At 43.9% G+C, this 18355-nt stretch overlaps 2 protein-coding genes across 4 annotated transcripts in view; both read left to right on the top strand.

Moving 5' to 3' along the window:
* The window catches only part of PRKG1 (protein kinase cGMP-dependent 1), a 901242-nt gene extending 896074 nt beyond the window's left edge, over positions 1-5168 (top strand). For all 3 annotated transcript variants that reach the window (XM_073353692.1, XM_073353693.1, XM_073353691.1), the window contains one exon: positions 2740-5168. In XM_073353692.1, the coding sequence (XP_073209793.1) occupies positions 2740-2838 (99 nt within the window). In that variant the 3' untranslated portion in view covers positions 2839-5168. The remainder of the gene's footprint in view (positions 1-2739) is intronic.
* Positions 5169-15628: 10460 nt separating this feature from the next.
* Positions 15629-17688, top strand: DKK1 (dickkopf WNT signaling pathway inhibitor 1). Its single transcript, XM_073353695.1, has 4 exons — positions 15629-16091; positions 16182-16344; positions 16603-16746; positions 17106-17688. Exons 1-4 carry the CDS (start codon positions 15837-15839, stop codon positions 17354-17356), a joined length of 813 nt encoding a protein of 270 aa, XP_073209796.1. The 5' UTR covers positions 15629-15836; the 3' UTR covers positions 17357-17688.
* The last annotated feature ends 667 nt before the right edge of the window (positions 17689-18355 follow it).

The following is an 18355-nucleotide window of genomic DNA, read 5'->3' as shown; positions in this document are numbered from 1 at the left end:
GCCATCATATACTATGTAAAGAACTTGTAGACAAGTCAGTTACAGTTAACTGGGAAAGGACTCGAGAGAAAACAGGCTACAATACAAGTTAGTTTTGTTTTACAGCAGAGCTCTTAGGCTGATGCCTTTCTGGGAGCTCTTTACCCACAGAGCCTGAAGGGAAACTGAATAGTCAATGTAATCCTTTTCCCATTCTCCATCTTCAGAAACATCAGCATCAGAGTGAAATTTAACAATCTTATTTAATTGCACTTTGCTACTCACTTCACCCACAGAGATGGGCAGCACAGATACATCAGCAGATGTCATGATCATTGTACAAGGCTGTATGACCCTACTTCAGTGCCAAGTTGTTCCTTCTCTTAACTGTGACAGAGCAGAAGAATCCTGTGCCCTCCCCTCTCTGTATGAGATGGGGAAGATGCAGTCACTCAGTGACTGAAAGGAGTCTGTACCCCCCAAAAAAGGTTCAGAGTAAGGGGCACTGCCAGTAATGTTTAAAATAATATTTGTGAACATAAGAACGGCAATACTGGGTCAGACCAAAGGTCCATCTCGCCCAGTATCCTGTCTTCCGACATGGCCAATGCCAGGTGTCCAGAGGGAATGAACAGAACAGGTAATCATCAAGTGATCCATGTCCTGTTGCCCATTCCCAGCTTGTGGCAAACAGAGGCTAGGGACACCATCCCTGCCCATCCTGGCTAACAGCCACTGATGGACCTATCCTCCATGAATTTATCTAGTTCTTTTTTGAACCCTGTTAAAGCCTGTATTCTATTTATTTACTTCTTGAAGACAGTAACAGATATTAAAACTGATTCTTCTTTTTTAAAAAATCTGCTGTTCATTCTGTTTGTTAACTTTCTCTCAGTATGGCCAATGAAAACAAACTGGTCAATTTCACTTGTTTGTCAATATCTATTTATTTCATATTTGGGCTTATGTGCACTACTAGCAGAATGCTGCAAAGTTTAGGTGGAAACACCAGGAAGTGTTTGTGTTTAAAAATGTTTCTATTGGATTTTTAATTTAATAGAAACATTTCTACAGTTTTGTAAATATTTGCTTATATAAAATGTATATATATATTTGTGCTAAATCTGACTTGACAATGTGTCTTTAACAGTTACTAGTTGCACTGCAAGGGAGCTCACTGTCGATATGATGCTCGATGACGGGGCTTGTTGTGTTCATCACTTATCGCAGGCAGTCCCCTGTGAAAGATTGTTGCTAACAAAAAATTTTACCGTATTGTAAAACAATGCATTCCACAGTCTTCAATTAAACTGTTCACATATTTTTCAGAAGAGTCAGACATATATTTTTTAAGGATCATAATTCCTTCCAAAATATATTAAGGAGCTAATAAGTATTGATGCAAATGAGGGGCACTTATTAATTTTGGATTGAACCCTTTCATCCAGTTAAGATGTCTGTGTGCCATCCAATAACAGCCTCCTTCAAGAGGACATTATGCCATCCAGAACTTAATTATATCCCTTATGTTGTAGCCCTTAGATTGTGGCAATGCACCCTCCAGATGCTACGTATTCCTGGAGATTTCTTCGCATGAGATAATCTTTAACTAAAATTAATCTTTAATTCCTGGAAACTCCAGGCCAATCCTGGAGGGCTGGCAACCCTAACTTTAAATCAACCTGGAAATTGATGTTGGTGCAAAATGTGGTAGTCTGCTTAGCACACAATCTTTTGGGAGCACAGTGCCTTGGGATCTGTATTGGCTACCTCTTATTTTCCAAGCAGAGTACAAGTATTGGCTTTGCTTTAGAAATAGCTTGGAACCTGCCCTATTGAGAGACAACCCCTCTCCCTATGCCATACCACCTCAACTGCATCAGTTGAGCTAGTTAAAATGGCTCTCCTTTCCTATAAAAGAAGGGGAGCTGTCATTGTGAACTTCTTTGGTGGGCCCTGACCTTTATAATTCACCCACTCTGTGGTTTAAAATTGGCCTGTCTCAGCATACAGAGCATGCTGCAAGGTCCATCTTTTTACACTAGATTTTTTGTATGGGAGGAGAATGATAATAACTGGTATTTGTGGGAGTGGTTGGACACTGTTGATATGCTTTGTTTTTATGGGTGTGGAGTACTCTGGGGGTCTTATTTGATCTTACATCTTTGGTTATTTTCTTCATCTGAGGAAACCACTGGATTTTTTTGCACCACCATAGTTTTTTAATTACATCAAATGCACATAGACATCAGCATAAAGAAAAGGAGTACTTGTGGCACCTTTAGAGACTAACCAATTTATTTGAGCATAAGCACAAGCATCCGATGAAGTGAGTTGTAGCTCACGAAAGCTTATGCTCAAATAAATTGGTTAGTCTCTAAGGTGCCACAAGTACTCCTTTTCTTTTTGCGAACACAGACTAACACAGCTGTTACTCTGAAACCAGATATCAGCATAGTCACTTTTTAATTTTTGTTATACATTTCTAAAAAAACCTAAATAAATACCCTAGCAGTGGTAGCTTTTAGATGACAGTATTGCCAAGGTACAGATGTATTTGCTCTCCCTTTTCTTTGAGAGCTTTTACTAGTCATATTTAACTAGTGAGCTTTTCCACAGATAAAATGTGTTAGTTTAGTGAATGATGTTGAAAGAGCATTGTTTTGAGATAGGAAGATGGTCTTCCTAAAGGTCCCTAAACAAAGATTTTGTTAAAATCAAAAGCAACTGATGTAAACACATTAACTGTTCATTTGATAGGTTGCATCTCCGACGGACACAAGCAATTTCGACAGTTTCCCTGAGGACAATGATGAACCGCCACCTGATGACAACTCAGGATGGGATATAGACTTTTAATGTATTTCTCTTACCTGCTTCTGCCTTGCTGAAGACAGCTTCCTGAGACACAGCTGCCAGCAAAACTGAAGGAATTGGGGAGGATTAGTGCTCGGGGTCACCATGATGCCTTGATTGATGCTGCTACAGTAACTACAGTGGCATTAGGACTTATTGCTTAGATGACAATAGTGCTCTTCACATGTTTTATGTTTGAACTTAAAATAGCAGTTGACATGGTGGTCCTGAAGCAAGCCTTTTCACCAGTAAAGAAATATGTTTTCTATCACTGCAATTATCTTGCTATGCTCTAATTATAATTTGAAAGATAATAGTGTAAGATACACTTAAAGCCAGTATTTTACAGCTAGAATTATCAGTAGGCTCAAATAGTAACTTATTATGTACTATAGTTATCTATGGTACAGAATGTGGGGTACTCCCACACTTCAGAGTGAGTTTGTAGGGTCTTTTACTGCAGGCCACTGTGAATACAAAGGAGGACCACAAAACAATTGGTCAATGAGTTCATGTCAAAGCAGTGCTAAAAGTTGTCCTTTTTTCAAGCAGTGTTCATGACAAGACTGAATGTTACCTTTCCTTTCTCTTTCTGACAGATTTTTTAAACTGATACAACAAAAGCACAACTGCTACAGATTCTGTTGAGAACTGTTAAGGCAGGTATGGGTCGGTTTTCGCATACAACTGAGAACATGATGTAACAAACTTTTTTTTTCCTTTTGGTACAATAAATATTTGCATGAAAAAATCATTATTATTCATTCTACATATTAAAAAACTGTGCTTAAATAACGGTCCTAGAAATAGAATGACAACAACCGACTGGTCTTATTAATTATTAGAAATAAAGACTGATCTTAAAATAACCCTTAGCTTTTAGAGCCCAAGGAAGAAAATCTAAGACCCGTAACATACTGTATAGGTGCTATGTACGTCTTTCATCTGTGAATATAAATGTTCAACAGTCAATAAGCATTTCAGAGATATGTAGCAAGAGACATCATCTTTAGTGATGCTCTAAAAACAGAGAATCCTTTAAGTCTCCACATTTGCATCTTCTCTGCTTTTACTCTGCAGTATTTGGGAGCCATCATAGTATTCTTACTTTTCCTGCTTCTTTAACAATATATCAATACCGAGGGCAGTTTGCAGATGACCTGGCTATATTTTTAGCGCTATATTTTTAGCACTATATTTCAAAATGTAACTAAACCAACGTTTTCAGTTACAACATAGTATTATAACAATGAATCCTAATACTCTGCCTGGAGTAATGGATGGCATTCTGATGACAGACCACATAAGTGGAAAACTAATGTGAAAGCAACACAGGTCTACTGTATTTGTGAGAGATCTGCTGGCATGTATATCTGCAGTACACAGACACTTCAGTGATTATACTGAGGTGCTGCAATGGCTATAGAATTAAGCCACCACAAACTGCTATAAAAAAGACAAGGGAAAAGGATACTATAGGCCTGAATTCTTTTCTCACTTCAACTGCTTTTACATCACTGTAACTCCAGGACATCAGTGGAGTCAATCCTGATCTACAATGATATGAGAAAAAAATCAAACCTTATTTGCCAACTAATCAGAGATGTGTTAGATTGAATGTAAGTTTACCCCCTCACATTTATAAGAGGCATTAGTTTTCAGAATTTGCAATAGATTTTACCAGGGCCCCATTATATTCATTGGAGCAGCATATGATGCCACATCTGATTATACCATGTTATAGAGTCAAAATATGTGACTTAATTTATTGTGCTCCAACACATTATATATGTATTGAAGCCGTTAAAAGATCAACATTTCCCACATTTGGTACCACACAGTTATTATGGATATCTCCTGTTCTAAATTTACGGGAAGACTATGGTAATCCCAAATAACACTGTGCGGTAACAGTTAGCAGATGTTAGTTTTTTGTGGTGACCACTGTACGTGTCCTAATACATCAGCATATTAATAGCATACATGATTTTTCAAAGCATGGAAATTTAGGATCTGATCTTATCCCACTGAAATCAATAGAAGTTTCACTACTGACTTCAACAGGAGCAGGCCCCTGTGAAGATTTTGTGGCATTTTTGTCTTTACCTTTAAATACAGGAGAAGCAAATAGTAGGGGATTTATCAATAATAGAATGCCTACCATGAATACATTTTAGCAGGTTTTCATATTCATAAGGACATACATTGGCTTAATAAAGCATTTTAAGGATAACATTGTCAAAGTAGAATAATGAATATACCAACATCATGTCTACAATTTGCCAGCAGACTAGAAAGCCTCACTTACCACAGTTTCCTTTAACTAACCTATTTATTTTTACAGTTACATATAGTAGGATGAGGCAATATCAGCAGCACAACATAACTGCAAATTACTTCTGCTATTCATTAATCATGTGTGGCATTGCATTAAGGTTTGTACACTCTGAAGCAATCATAAAAATAATAATAATTACATCTATGAGGAACTACTTGTATACAACAAGTATACCATATACTTAATTTTAAACATTTAACTTAGGGATTTAAAATACTGTCCGAAAGCAGACACTAGATACTAGGGCTAAAACAGTCTCATAGTCATCTTAGTAAAAAAAAAAAAAGTGTATTCACCTTATTTCTGCATTAAAACTGGATCCCTTCACCCCCATTGTCTGACATGGAGTGATGTGGCCATATTGGACAGTGAAACTTGTTTAATTTGTTAATTGACTTTCTTGTTATACATAAGGACATGAAGAACAAGAGTTTATCATCTCTCTCAATTCTAAATAGTCATTATGGTATGAGTACTTGGGATTCAACTATCAGTTACAATGAACTGAAGAACTGCCAAGAGAAAAGAGTGTCACAATATTTTTTGGGTGAACTGAAAACAATACAGGAAGAATGTTTCAAAATGAGCTTGTTATCAATTACTTTTGTTTGTTCCTATCAGTTTTGTCCTTGTGCCACATACAATAATATCCAAATCCTATGGCATGCTGTGTATTAATACAAATTTATTTTGATATAAATCTTCACTCAACTTTCATCTTCTTTACCAAGTATATTTTAAATAACTTAAATTATCATATGTATATGAATAACCCCTTCATTTATAATTAATATATTTGATTTACATATATACATTCACATAAATTGATGGCCTCAGTATTTCCACTTGCCTTTTTTTTTTTTTGCCTCCTTTATCATGTATGGAAAGATGATGTATTTACATAAGGAGAAATCAGCTACCATATTTAAAACAAGTGTGTTAGCACTGGGTTCATAAGATACAGATGATCTGTAGCTCATTACACTGCTGCATTATTCATAAAAAAAACCCTCTTATTTAACAATAGGACCATAAGCAAATATTTATGTAAATAGATATTCTTCGTGTTGATATTTTGTGGTACTCATATAACTTTTTATTTGGAGTTCCATGGCATTATTACTTCATTTTTCTTATTTGTAATGTAATGTTTTAGATCAAAGTAAACTTGAATTAATGTCATAATTGTCAGTATTATTGAACTTTGTCAACTGTACTCTTATTCATCTGTTCCATAGTTTAGAACATGACCTAGCTATTTGGCATTGTTGCAAGTGCCTTAAATTCATGGCATCCTATAAAAATACAAATTTGGTGTTATGCTGCATGACAAAGACAAACACACCTCAAAATGTTGTCCTTTCTTAGCTTGCTGCGTTTTACAGTTCTTTCTGCTAACAATTTATAAGCCTTTATTATATAATATTGAAGAATTACAGAAATGATGAAGTTGTTCTCTTATTTCTGTTAAATGTACCAGAGCTGTGAATCTGTTAATGAGATACAGCGTCATTTCTGTGAAATGTATAAATGTACGTGCAGGTCAAATTAATATATGACATACTATCAGTCTGTATACAGGTATTCCTGTTTTGCTAAGCTGTGCAGATTTAAAAAACTATAGTGCAGTAAAGTTCTAACATATCGTATTTTATACACTCCATTACAAATGTTCCACACAGACAAATGATTAGCAATTAACTGTAATTTACACCAAACAAAATCACATCTCAACGTGAAACCAATGACTACAAAAGAAATATCTTGTTGCACCACTCAACAAAACAGGATCAGTGCTTTATATGAGCTCTTGTATATGCAAATCATTTCTGAGGCAAGCTCTCAACACACCTAGAAAGCTAAATATTGAAAGTATGTTATTAGTTCTCTTCTTCCATAACTGTCTACTACATAAACAGACATAGTACTGAGACTTTGACAATTTCTCAAATGTTTCAGGCTTTACTAGCAAAGGGAAATTTCATTCAGAGTTGCCTACCATACTTATTCCAATGTATGCTGTTTTTACACTGGTTGTTTCTTTTGTATTCTTATGGCTATAATTCTTTGGTTTTCTTCTTACAATGGATTCTACATGAAAGAGTTTTTTGTTTGTCAAAATACAATGTCTGTCATCAAATGGTCATTGACCAGTTGCACTCTTTTGATGTAGATTTAAGAACTTTTTTTTGTAAACTTAACTGCTTTTGTTTTGCTCTGTATTTTCCCTGCAGCTGTAATTGCTGAGTGCCTGTTGTATACTTTATAGAGTTGAAATAAAAATAATTACTTTTGAACATTGTTTTGATGTGCTCTGCGATGTCAGATTTCTAGTTTTGTACAAGTTGTACTTCAAATCAGAATCTAATCATATTTTATTATATTTTATGATGATACATGCTGACACATGATCTAACAATTGTTAGAAAGTACTTCTAGACTGAGTACTCTTAAAGCATTAATGCAGTCATGTCCTTATCTAAAACAGACACAAGGTGACCATACTGAAGAGGCGAGATTTCCATGGTGACTGAAGTGTGATGTTTCATTTGAACATCACAGATATGTTAGATGGCATACTTGAATGTATTTATGGTACCATCTATTTATGTGTGTGTACAATTATTAGAGGTTGTAAAAGAATTATGTACCTCTACTGTTATATCTGTGTTTCTCTGTTTACATAAATATATATGTAACATGCATACTGAAAACAAATATACTTCCAAAAAAAGTAAACTGAATCCCGAAGAATACTGTTTGACCATAAATAGTACATGTGCTACGAAAATGAAAACAGATGGATGGCGATAAAACAAAAAGTAGTCTGTCATGGCTGTCCCTTATCCCTGTCATGTCTAGAGATAGTGACTGACCAACCGTGGACAATATGCCAGGAAAATGTGGATTACTTCAAGCCTACCCACAGACAACGCTGTAATGTAGGTCTCAGCTTTGTAATTAGAAAGCCACATGAGTTCTGCAATGCTGAGTCAGGGGTGCTTGAACAGCAACACCCCCTGTCTTGAAGTTGTTTCCATCTTATACAGGATTTACAGTTTTGTTCAATGGCTTTCAGCACCCCCACTATATAAACTGTTCCAATGCCACCGTGCTCAGGATATGAGGAGTTACTGCCTGATCTCATCATCTCAGTAGTAAATGTGGATCTTGCAAAATAGCAAGATTAGGGCCTGAGTTTGTGTGCTAAAAGCTCAATGTGTACAATAGCTGCCCTTCCCTATTGAGCAACTCATTTAAGCATCTGTGTAAATCCCACTGAAATGGAAGTCAAGCAGATGCTTAAATGCTTTGCAGCAAATACTGAAGGAAGTGAAATAAAGATCCAAGTAAGAGAAACTATCCTTCAGCCCCCCAGTAAGGAAAGCCCCCCTTGAAACTTGATATATGGGGAGATACTGAGAAAATATCATAACTGTTTTCAGGATCTGGTTATTGCAAATGTTGCAGTTTGTAGACAGATAAAAATGGCCCTATTTGAATGGATCTAAATAGCTCAAGTAATTTACAAAATTAATGAAGTACCCCAACAGTCCTATAGGCTAGAAAAGAGATACTGTACACAGGGATCACTTCATGCACTACTGATATGCAGCCACATCTGACATAGAATGCAACAGCTGCTTTACAGCAACAGTTTAGGAAATGTAAAGATTAATTCAGTTGAAAATTACAAAGATAATTTAGTGTCATCACATAATTACCAGAATCAGATTTTGGCCAGAGGTGATGTTAGCTATTCTATGCTAAAAATAACATGAAGTCATGGGTTCTCTAATGACTATACAAATGTAAAGATCATGGTTTCACATCTCATCTGAGAAACAGCGGCACAATACCTAAAACACCATGCTCCAACAATGTTTCATCACTGATTCAAAGAGAAGTGTCTTGCCTACACCACTTCCTGCAACACCTGATGTGTTCTTTGAAGGATGCCCATCCAATTACTGACCTGGCCTGATCCTGCTTTGCTTACAAGATCTGACAATACCCTAGCACAAGGTAACAAGAGTATCAATAACACTGTATGTGGGTGGTCAATACTGTAGTTCTAATTAAAGGGTTGTATCTTCTGAAGTAAACACCCAAGCCTTAAGGGAATTAGCATTTATGATCTGCAAAGCTTTGATGAAGATGGTATAGTTGCAGTATTTTTTAACCTCATTTTACTTTCAAAACAATCTTTTAATACCATTTTCATGCTGATGATAGTTTAATGATATTTTTATCTAACCTTAGTAAAGGAAATGAATAAAATGAATAAAACTGCACTCCCTGTAAATAGAGAAAGTCTGTTCAAAGGAATGAGAATGAATTAAGTAAATTGGCCAGGTGGAAGGAAAATAAATACCTGCTGGAGCCTCCCACCCACAGCCACTAATGCATTTTATGCCACCACCATTGTGATATATCATTCTGTTTTAACAAACATCTGCCTGCATCACATTAAAGATGTCGCTCCTTTTTATAGCTTGGAGTAATTCCCATAATAAAGCCCCATCCAGCTTCAGATGAAATCAAGAGGAATTTTGCAGTTGACTTGAATAGGAGTGGAGTCAGGCCCTAAGAGACTTACATTATAGCAACAATGCCACTCTTGAGCAATGTTATTGCATGGTTTTCCAAGTTCAAGTTTCAGAAGCAAAATAAATTCTCAGTAAAAAAATCTATTCTCTTATATTCACACAAATTAAATGCCATCAGTTAATCACCCAAATGCAAGCACTTTTCTACTCTTCTACAATCTGCCTACTGATAGGGGGGAAAAGGGATCTCAGATCGAAATTCACTCTGGATAGAGGAGACAACTATCCCATGAGGAATAGTTATAGAAAGTGGTTTTTCACTACCTAGCTCCTCTTTTTTCTCCCTTAGGAAAGTTGTCATTATATGAAGCTTATGAAAAACCTCCTGTGCACCAAAGGTTCAGAGCCTTCACATCTCTGGAGATACTCTGGAAAGTTAGGTACTATCCCCAAGTCACTGTACATTAGTGTCAGGAGAAACCATGTGCAGTACTGTTCTGAGGAATGGAACCCACAATTACTAGATCCATAACATTATTGCTGCTATCTTCAAGACAGAGTTTATGGATTATAGCATAAAACAGTAAGTATTTAAATCCCTAAATTCCCCAGCCCTTGTGGTTCTCAAGTTCTATATTGGATTCTTTCTCCTTCTCTGCCAATGGAATGAATTATGGTAATAAAGTCTCCTTGTTACTTAGGAACTCTCAATCCCAACTCATTAGAGAATGCCTAACCTCCAGCAACTGGACAAGAGCCACACAAAGAGGGTCCCAGGTAACCAGCTGCAGTATTTTTTGGCCTCATTTTACTTTCAAAACCATTGTCATGCTGATGATAGTTTCAGCTGACTAGTTTGTTATAACTGTCTGCCAGGCTTCCCCTACAAAATTATCAGATTTAGCTACATTATTTTTTCCTCATTCCTCCCTCTATTGGGTGGAAATGCCTGATTAACAATTTAAAATCATTCCTCCTATTGTTTCAAATGCTTTCAAGGTGTATTGTTGTTTAGTGAGGTAATACTCAAATTTTAGAGTGGAGATGCCCCCAGTGTCTGTACCGGGTTTACAATGGCACCAGGCCCACATTTGGAAGGGGCCCATAATGACTATTTGGAGGCCCACAAAGGGTTAATCCAGCCCTGGCCAAGCCAAGCAATGTGCTGCAAGGTGTGCTCGGAGCTGTAGTTCGCGTGAAGCTGCCTTCCACCGGGGCCCTTGGACCTGCTCTGCCAGCAACACTAGTAGTCCCATAATGCCCAGCACCATCCTGTGAGCTGCCCCAGTTGAAGTGAGTGGCAGGAATGGACCAAAAAAAGAAATAGTGCAGGGAGAGGGTTCCCGGTGCTGGGGTGCTGATCCTGCCACACCGCCCTCCCCATGGGGCACGAGCGCCTCACCCCCCCCCCACCTCCGAGTCTCCCCTGGTCTCCAGGGTAGCAGCAGCAGTGCTGTGACTCCCAGCATGTGGCCCCCAGCAACCCTGATGCCCAGCTGTGGGCTCCTGGGCACCGTCTTGACCCTGCAGCTTCAGCCCAGGTGTGTGTGTGTGTCTCCTCAGCTGCCATTGGGGGGCAGTGTGGGGGAGGCTGGTTCTCTGTGTCCCTCAGAGCCGAGGGATGGTGACAGTGGGGCTGGCTGCCACCACCCCCTGCCACTGAGAAGGCCCAGAAACTTCTCCCCTGCACTCCGGGGAGGGATAGAGCGCAGTTTGGGGGCAAGGGGCAGTTGTGGGGCAAGTCCAAGTGCGACGGGAGAGCCAGCGGTGACTCCTTGGGAAGGGGTAGGAGAAGCAGGGTGTGAAGATCGGGGTTGGGTGTGGAGGGGCAGAGGGAGAGGAGTCTGAGATGAAGGTGGGGTTGGGGCTGTATGTGGGAGCAGAGGGAGGGAGGGGAGTCTGGGTTGAAGGTGGGGTTGGCTCAGGGCACGGGAGGCAGTAGAAGAGAGGGAGACAGCCCTGGGGTGAAAGTGGGGGGTTGACAATAGCAGGGTGATTAAGGAGAGCCCTTGTTTGAAGGTGGGGGTTAATTGTGTGTGGGAGGACAGTAGGAGGCATGGGGAGAGCCCAGGTGTGAAAGTTGGGGTAGGGGCTTAAGGCTGGATTGTGTTGGTAAATTGTAAGTGTGTGTGTACCTGTCTGTCTGTCTGACCCTTTCTCCCTGCAAAAGACAGGCACCAACAATTTTCCTCCTCACACTCCAGCACAGTAACTTTTCTGTTTAAAGTCATGAGGGATGGTGAGGCAAAGGGAGAAATAGACTAAAGAAACTATTTTTTTAATATTTAAACATTACTGCATCAAAGTAGAAAATCCAGCTTTCAAAAAATGTATTTGCGAAACATAACTGTAGGTAGAGGAAGTGGTGGGGAGATGCAGGTGCAACTCCACTGACTGCTACATCCAGGCTTTATATGGCTCATAACTGTGCTAAGTGAAGACTTGTGTTCAGGTCCCCAAGCAGGCCCTGAGCAGTTAAACTAAAAAGACAAAAGCCCGCGGACACAAGTAAACCAAAATCAAGAATATTCTGGGTACACTGATGATTGCCCACTTTGTTCTCTGTGGGCTGGGTGGAGGTTTCAATCAACCATAGCTTCAAATATCTTACTTTGTTTTTGAATAAATGTTTTCATCCCCACCCCAGCAGTCCCATGACACCAGTGGTGCCGTCTATATGGGACTCACTATATGGGAGCCCACAACGATGTTTGGCGCCGGGCCCCCAAAAGGTTAATCCGGCCGGGCCCAGCCTTTTGTAGGTGCTTTGCAAACTGACCCTGAGCGACCACAGGAGGGCGCTGAGCGCGTTACTTTTCACTGTCCCCTGCCAGACAAGGCCCCGCAAGTCCCCAGGAAACGCTTCAAGCCAATCCTCCCCTTCCCGTCTCATGCAGGCAGAGGGCCGTGCGGCTCTTTGGCCGGCCGGCCGGCGGGCCGGAGACTCGCACTGCAAGCGAACAGCGCGCACTGTCGTGGGAATGGATTTGCGGCCAGGCAGACGCTGCCCCAGGCTGTGGTGCTGAGCACAGTGGCTGCGCAAAACCCCAGCGAACGGACTGTTTGGGGCCTCGCCATGGAGGCTCACGGCTGATTAAGACCTGGGATCCCCGGCGCCTTTGATCTCCGCTTATCAAAGCGAGCGCTCAGCAAGCTTCGCTTGACACGCTGAGCAAACACAGCCCCGGCCCCAGGGACGGCGCTGAGCCCTGTCAGCTGCCGAGCCAGTGAGCCGGACGCGGCGTGGTGCGGGGAGCCCGGCAAGCCGGGTCCCCCCGCAGCCCCAGCCCGCGGGGCCCAGAGGGCTGCGAAGCAGCCCCACCCTCAGGGCGGGAGGAGACACACGGGGCCTGGGGGGGGGGGGCACTGGCCCGTGCCCAATCGCAGCGCACACGGCGCCATGCGGAGGGTGGGGGGCCGCTCTAGGCTGTGTGTAACGTGCAGGCTGGCACGGCGCCGACCCTGCAGCGCTGCGCAACGTGGAGGCTGGCACAGTTCCGTACTAAGGAAGCGCGAGTGGGGGAGGATTAGCCGGGCACGTTACTGACCTTCAAGCCCATGGCCGGAGCCTGTGCAGCGCAGCCCGCTCGCTTCCAGCGCTCCGAGGTACCCAGCGCGCCTCTTCTGGAGCACGTGCTGGGCAGCCCGAGCGGCTCGCTCTGCTTTTAGGTAACCGAGGGGCTGACTGGCTTGATTTGCAGCCAGCTGTTACAGCCCTGCGGAGGCACAGGGCTGGGAGTCTTATGGGAAGTGCGGCAGGCTGCCCCAGGGAAATACTGCGCTAAATGAGAGCAGAGAGGCGGGAATACCCGCCTTTTAATGGGTGAGAGCGCGCAGCCAGGGCCGGGCATAAATGATGCTGGGAATAAAGTGATAACTCTGTGTTTTCTTGGGAACTGATTTGAGGCCTTAGAGGTTCCTAAAGGGCTCAGCTAACCATGTTGACTAATACAGCAGCTAATAGTCCACATGAACTGCGTCCTGCAGTGGGAGCCCACCTAACCCGTACAGAGGTGAGTCACATCCTTCCAGACCTCAGCACCATGGTTTCCCTAGGTGCGCCATTCTAAAACAATACATAACCTGCAGCATAGGCAGTTAGACACCAAAACCCAGAGCTGAAGACGGGCTCTGTGTAATATGTGTGTATACGCCAAAACTTGTCTCTTGCACCTTCTTGGTCCAATAGAAGATACTCCCTCACCCACCTTGTCTCGCTCATAGCCAGGGACCCACACAGCTACAACAACATTTGCAAAAAAGTGGTCGTCAGACATGTTCCTGTTCAAACAGATTTTATTCCTCATGGCAAAGCCCTAATGAGCTATGCCAAGCCTTTGTTTATTTCCTATTAGCCGAGATAAGCTTGCCTGGAAAGTTTAACCTCACACTAAAAGGCCCGATCCTGCCTGTAATTACAGTAGTAACCCTAGATCACTGAACAGTCCCTTTGAAGTCAATGTGCGAGTAAAGGCTACAAATCCAGACCACCGCTTGCATATGCCGCAGTGGGATGATGCAATGTGTTTTTAAAGCACCAAACAGCGCTACTATCCCATTAAGAGCGGAAAGGGGCTGCTTTGGTAGCTCAAAACCTGTCTGGCAGGTGAAAACCTCACAATTCAGGCCTCTAAAATGCGCAACGCCCCCCCAAAACCAGAGGGGGCGAGGCAGGCTCGCTCAAGAGCCATTGTTATGAAATCCTGGCCAAATCGTAGGAACAATATACAACCACTTGCTGCTGCGGCTGTTTGACATCCGGCTAGAGCGTGGGGAGCGCGAATTGTCAAGTCGCCCCGTCCCCAGGCGGGGATGCTAAGTCGCCTCTTTACAGCAAAGGCTTATTTTGTAACTTCGTCCCTTTGCACTCCCGAGTCAGAATACCCCTTGAACTTATGTGTCACAAAGTTATGACCTATTAGTGCTTCCCAGTGCCTAAAAGACAGTTAAAAGGACCGGCAGCGGCGCCTTATCACTACGTGCTAATCAACCTAGGTTTGTTTTAGGAGGCTTCGACCAGATAATTAATTTGGCACACTGTTTTCGGCAGCATGGCGCTGCACCAGCCTTTGATCTCCGTTGTATGTTTAACCAGCGTCTCCCATTACACTGAGGGGGCAAATGCTGCCAGTTGAGGAAAGCATTTGAATAAAGTTAAAACACACCTCTTGAAATGGGGACTTGACAGCTTCGGACTCTACCTCGCTTTCCTACATTTGTACAGGACAAACCATCCTTGAACTAATTTGCAACTAACAGATACCAGGCTCCCTCTAAATATCCCATCAAAGGATAATTAGAAAGCGTGGCCTCCATTCTTACGCAGCGTTTGATGTGGAAATTAGGTGTGTTTTGTTTTGTTCAAAGAAGATTATATACAGTGAAAAACGCCAACTCAAACAGCACCCTCCGGGAAAACGATTGCGCCTCGTTAAATGCTCCCCTCACACGTAACAGAGCCGAGAAATGTTCGGCTCCCCCCCTGAATACACAAAAGTCCACCCTGGGGGGACTGGTAACGTGGTTGGGCAGCTGATCCTGAGCACAGGCGACACCCAGCGGCCCCGACGGAGGGTGGGGGTTCGGCGCCGTGTGACAACATGTTTTAAAAGGAGGGATTTAGGTCACAAAGTGTACGCGATTCCCACAAAACAGGCAGCCCCCGGTGCCCGCAGCTCAGCTCGGGGCTCCCGGCCGCGAAGAGCCTTGTGGCAGCACCAGCTGCCTGGGAAGTCGCTGATCATTTTCACGGCGGCGATTGCGAAATTCCCCTCTTGGGACTCGGCCAATGAGGAAGCCTTTGGGGGGGTGGCAGCAGCGCAACCCCCAGGCTCGCTTTGAAATCTCATCTTTGCCTGTGGCGCCCTCCCCCTTCACCCCGTAGGGGCGGGACCACGAGCCAGCCCCCGGGAGTATAAAGGCAGCAACAGGCGGGCAGGTAACCGCCAGTGGCGGGCAGCTGTGCGGAACATCTCTCTGCGCCACCGCGGGCTTGCGCTCGGCAGCGGCGCCCCAGCCCACCCAGCGTACAGCTACCGCGCGGGTCCCTTACCTCGTGCGGGCCGGATCTGACCCCCCCCCCCCCCCGGCTTCAGCTCGCTGCCGCTTGGAAGATGCTGCTGTGCGCGGAGGGCGCGGCCCGCCTATGTGTGGCGCTGGCGGCCGCTTTGTGCTGCCGCTACCCCTGGGCAGCGTCGGCGTCGAGTGCCGGGTTCGGCTCCAGCCTCCTCAACTCCAACGCCATCAAGAACCTGCTCCCAGGCGGCGGCGCCGGCGCCGGGCAGGGGGGCTCCTTCGCCAGTGCCGCGCCCGCAGACTCGGCCCTGCTCGAGGCGGGCAACAAGCACCAGGCCGTCGAGACCCACCAGGTACGTGAGCGGCCGGTGAGCGGGGCGCCAGGGGCTCCTCTGCCCCCCCGCGCGGTGCGCCCGCTCACTGGCGCTGTGTCTCCCTTGCAGCCTTTCACGTGCTCCGAGGACGAGGACTGCGCCCCGGACGAGTTCTGCTCCGGCGCCCCGCGCGGGGCCGGCTCCGCAGTCCCGCTCTGCCTCGCCTGCAGGAAACGCCGGAAGCGCTGCCTGCGCCATGCCATGTGCTGCCCGGGCAACTACTGCAATAACGGTGAGCGGCGGGGTGGGGTGCGCGGCGCTGCCGCGCTGTTGGAGGGGCGGGGAGGCTGGCCCTGGCCCTGGCCCGGCTGCAGGTGCAATAGCTAGACTCAGATGGGTCCCAAGGGCCGTGTGTCTGCGCTACTGCGGGGAGCACCCGCCTACCCGATAGCTGCGCACCTGCGGGGTACCCTGCTGGCGTGGCAGCCTCGACCGGGGCCCTGGTGTGTTACCCAGGCTGTGCTGACTCCTGCCCTGTTTCCCCGCTCAGGGATGTGTGTGCCATCTGAGCAAGGTCACTTTCTCCCCGGGGAGATGGAGGAGACCATCATCGAGAGCTTCAGTCCTGACCATGGAATCCCAGACTTGCATCCCAAAAGGACCACATCCCCATCCCAGCTGCACCACCTGAAAGGTAAGGGGGCCTGGTGGCTCTTCACCTAGCAAGTGTAACTAGGTGGGGGTGGGTTAGCTGCAAACCTTGCTTTGGCTTCCCCTTATTCCTGCAGTATACTAAAGCCTTGTGTAAAAGGCATTTTAACTGAGGCACAGTGCAACTGGGGTTTCTGCCAGAAATACCACCTGAGGAAGCAGTGAGGCTAAATGCAGCCATCCAGCTGCTTCTCTGTGGCTCTTTCCCCCTCAACTACTTTCTGACAAGCCCTAGACAAAGTCTGCCTCCTATACTGCAATTGCTTGTTCAAGGCTTTGCTGTTACTCTCCTGCAATCCAGCCAATTTACCACAGGCTTTTAATCACTTTCTCCTTTCAAAGGTCAGGAAAGTACCACCTGCCTCCGCTCTTCCGACTGTGCTGCTGGATTGTGCTGTGCACGTCACTTCTGGTCCAAGATCTGTAAACCTGTCCTTAAGGAAGGCCAAGTATGCACCAAACACCGAAGGAAAGGCTCTCATGGCCTGGAGATTTTCCAGCGATGCTACTGTGGAGAAGGTCTGTCCTGTCGGCTACAAAGAGATTATGCAACCACCAACTCTTCCAGACTGCATACTTGTCAAAGACATTGAACACCACTCCTCACTACATATGATGGACTTTGGAGGAGGTTTCTGGGCAGTGCATTGTTTGTGGGTTTTGGTTTTTTTTTGGCAGTTCATCTCTAAGGATGTACAGATTTGGAAGTTACACTAAGTACTCTGCTATTTCCCCTTCCTACAGCTGGAATATGAAGTTTGTTTCTTTAAGAAACTTTCAGTGACTAATTGCAGTAAATTACTGTGTTGTAAATATTCAGTGTGGCACTTAACTGTACATATTCCAGAATTTTAATTTTTCTAAAGGTGCTGCATGATCTCTAGTCTGCTATTGTGACACATCTTGTACACACTGGTTTTATATCTTCCTAAGTCTATGAATTGTCCATCTGGAAGTGAAATAAATAACTTAAAAAAAAAAAAACCACCTGGCATTTACTGATAAATTTCTCCCTACCTCTGCTCTAAATGAAAAACCATCTGAAGTTGAGCTTAAATAACACAACTTGTTAACTCTACAATGTGATGTCCCAAACGGATGTACACTTGTCATAAAAAAATTATATGCATATAAACTGATATGTCTCCTTTTCTTAAGGATCTGCATAGGAAGAGGTGCATAGTTGGTTAAATATGAGGGGGGAGGCTTGGTAAATGGTGGTGGTCTCTGTTTCCTTTCCCTCAAAATAGGTCAATTGCCCTGGAAACCATAAATCCTAAATTGTGGATGCTCTTAATGGGGAGGAAAGAATCATCTTATCCCCAAATGTGTGCATTTGCTTTCACTACCTGTGTGTGTGTGTGTGTGTGTCCTATGTATAAATAACCCTAAACGAGTCCTCTTGCCACAGACAAAATGCATTTGATAGAGGGGAAGTATGTGTGGGGATCAGATATCATCACACTACTTGAAGAGAGCATTCAGGACGGCCTGAGTAGGAGAAGGCTAACCCCTACTCCTTCCTGAGAGATGAAGGTGGTTGCTATCACTCTCTCCATTCATTTGAGGTTTAATGTGTGAAAGTTGTTTCT

Source organism: Lepidochelys kempii, chromosome 7, assembly GCF_965140265.1.
Source record: "Lepidochelys kempii isolate rLepKem1 chromosome 7, rLepKem1.hap2, whole genome shotgun sequence".
Lineage (NCBI taxonomy): Eukaryota > Metazoa > Chordata > Testudines > Cheloniidae > Lepidochelys > Lepidochelys kempii.
This window is presented reverse-complemented; position numbering and strand designations above follow the sequence as displayed.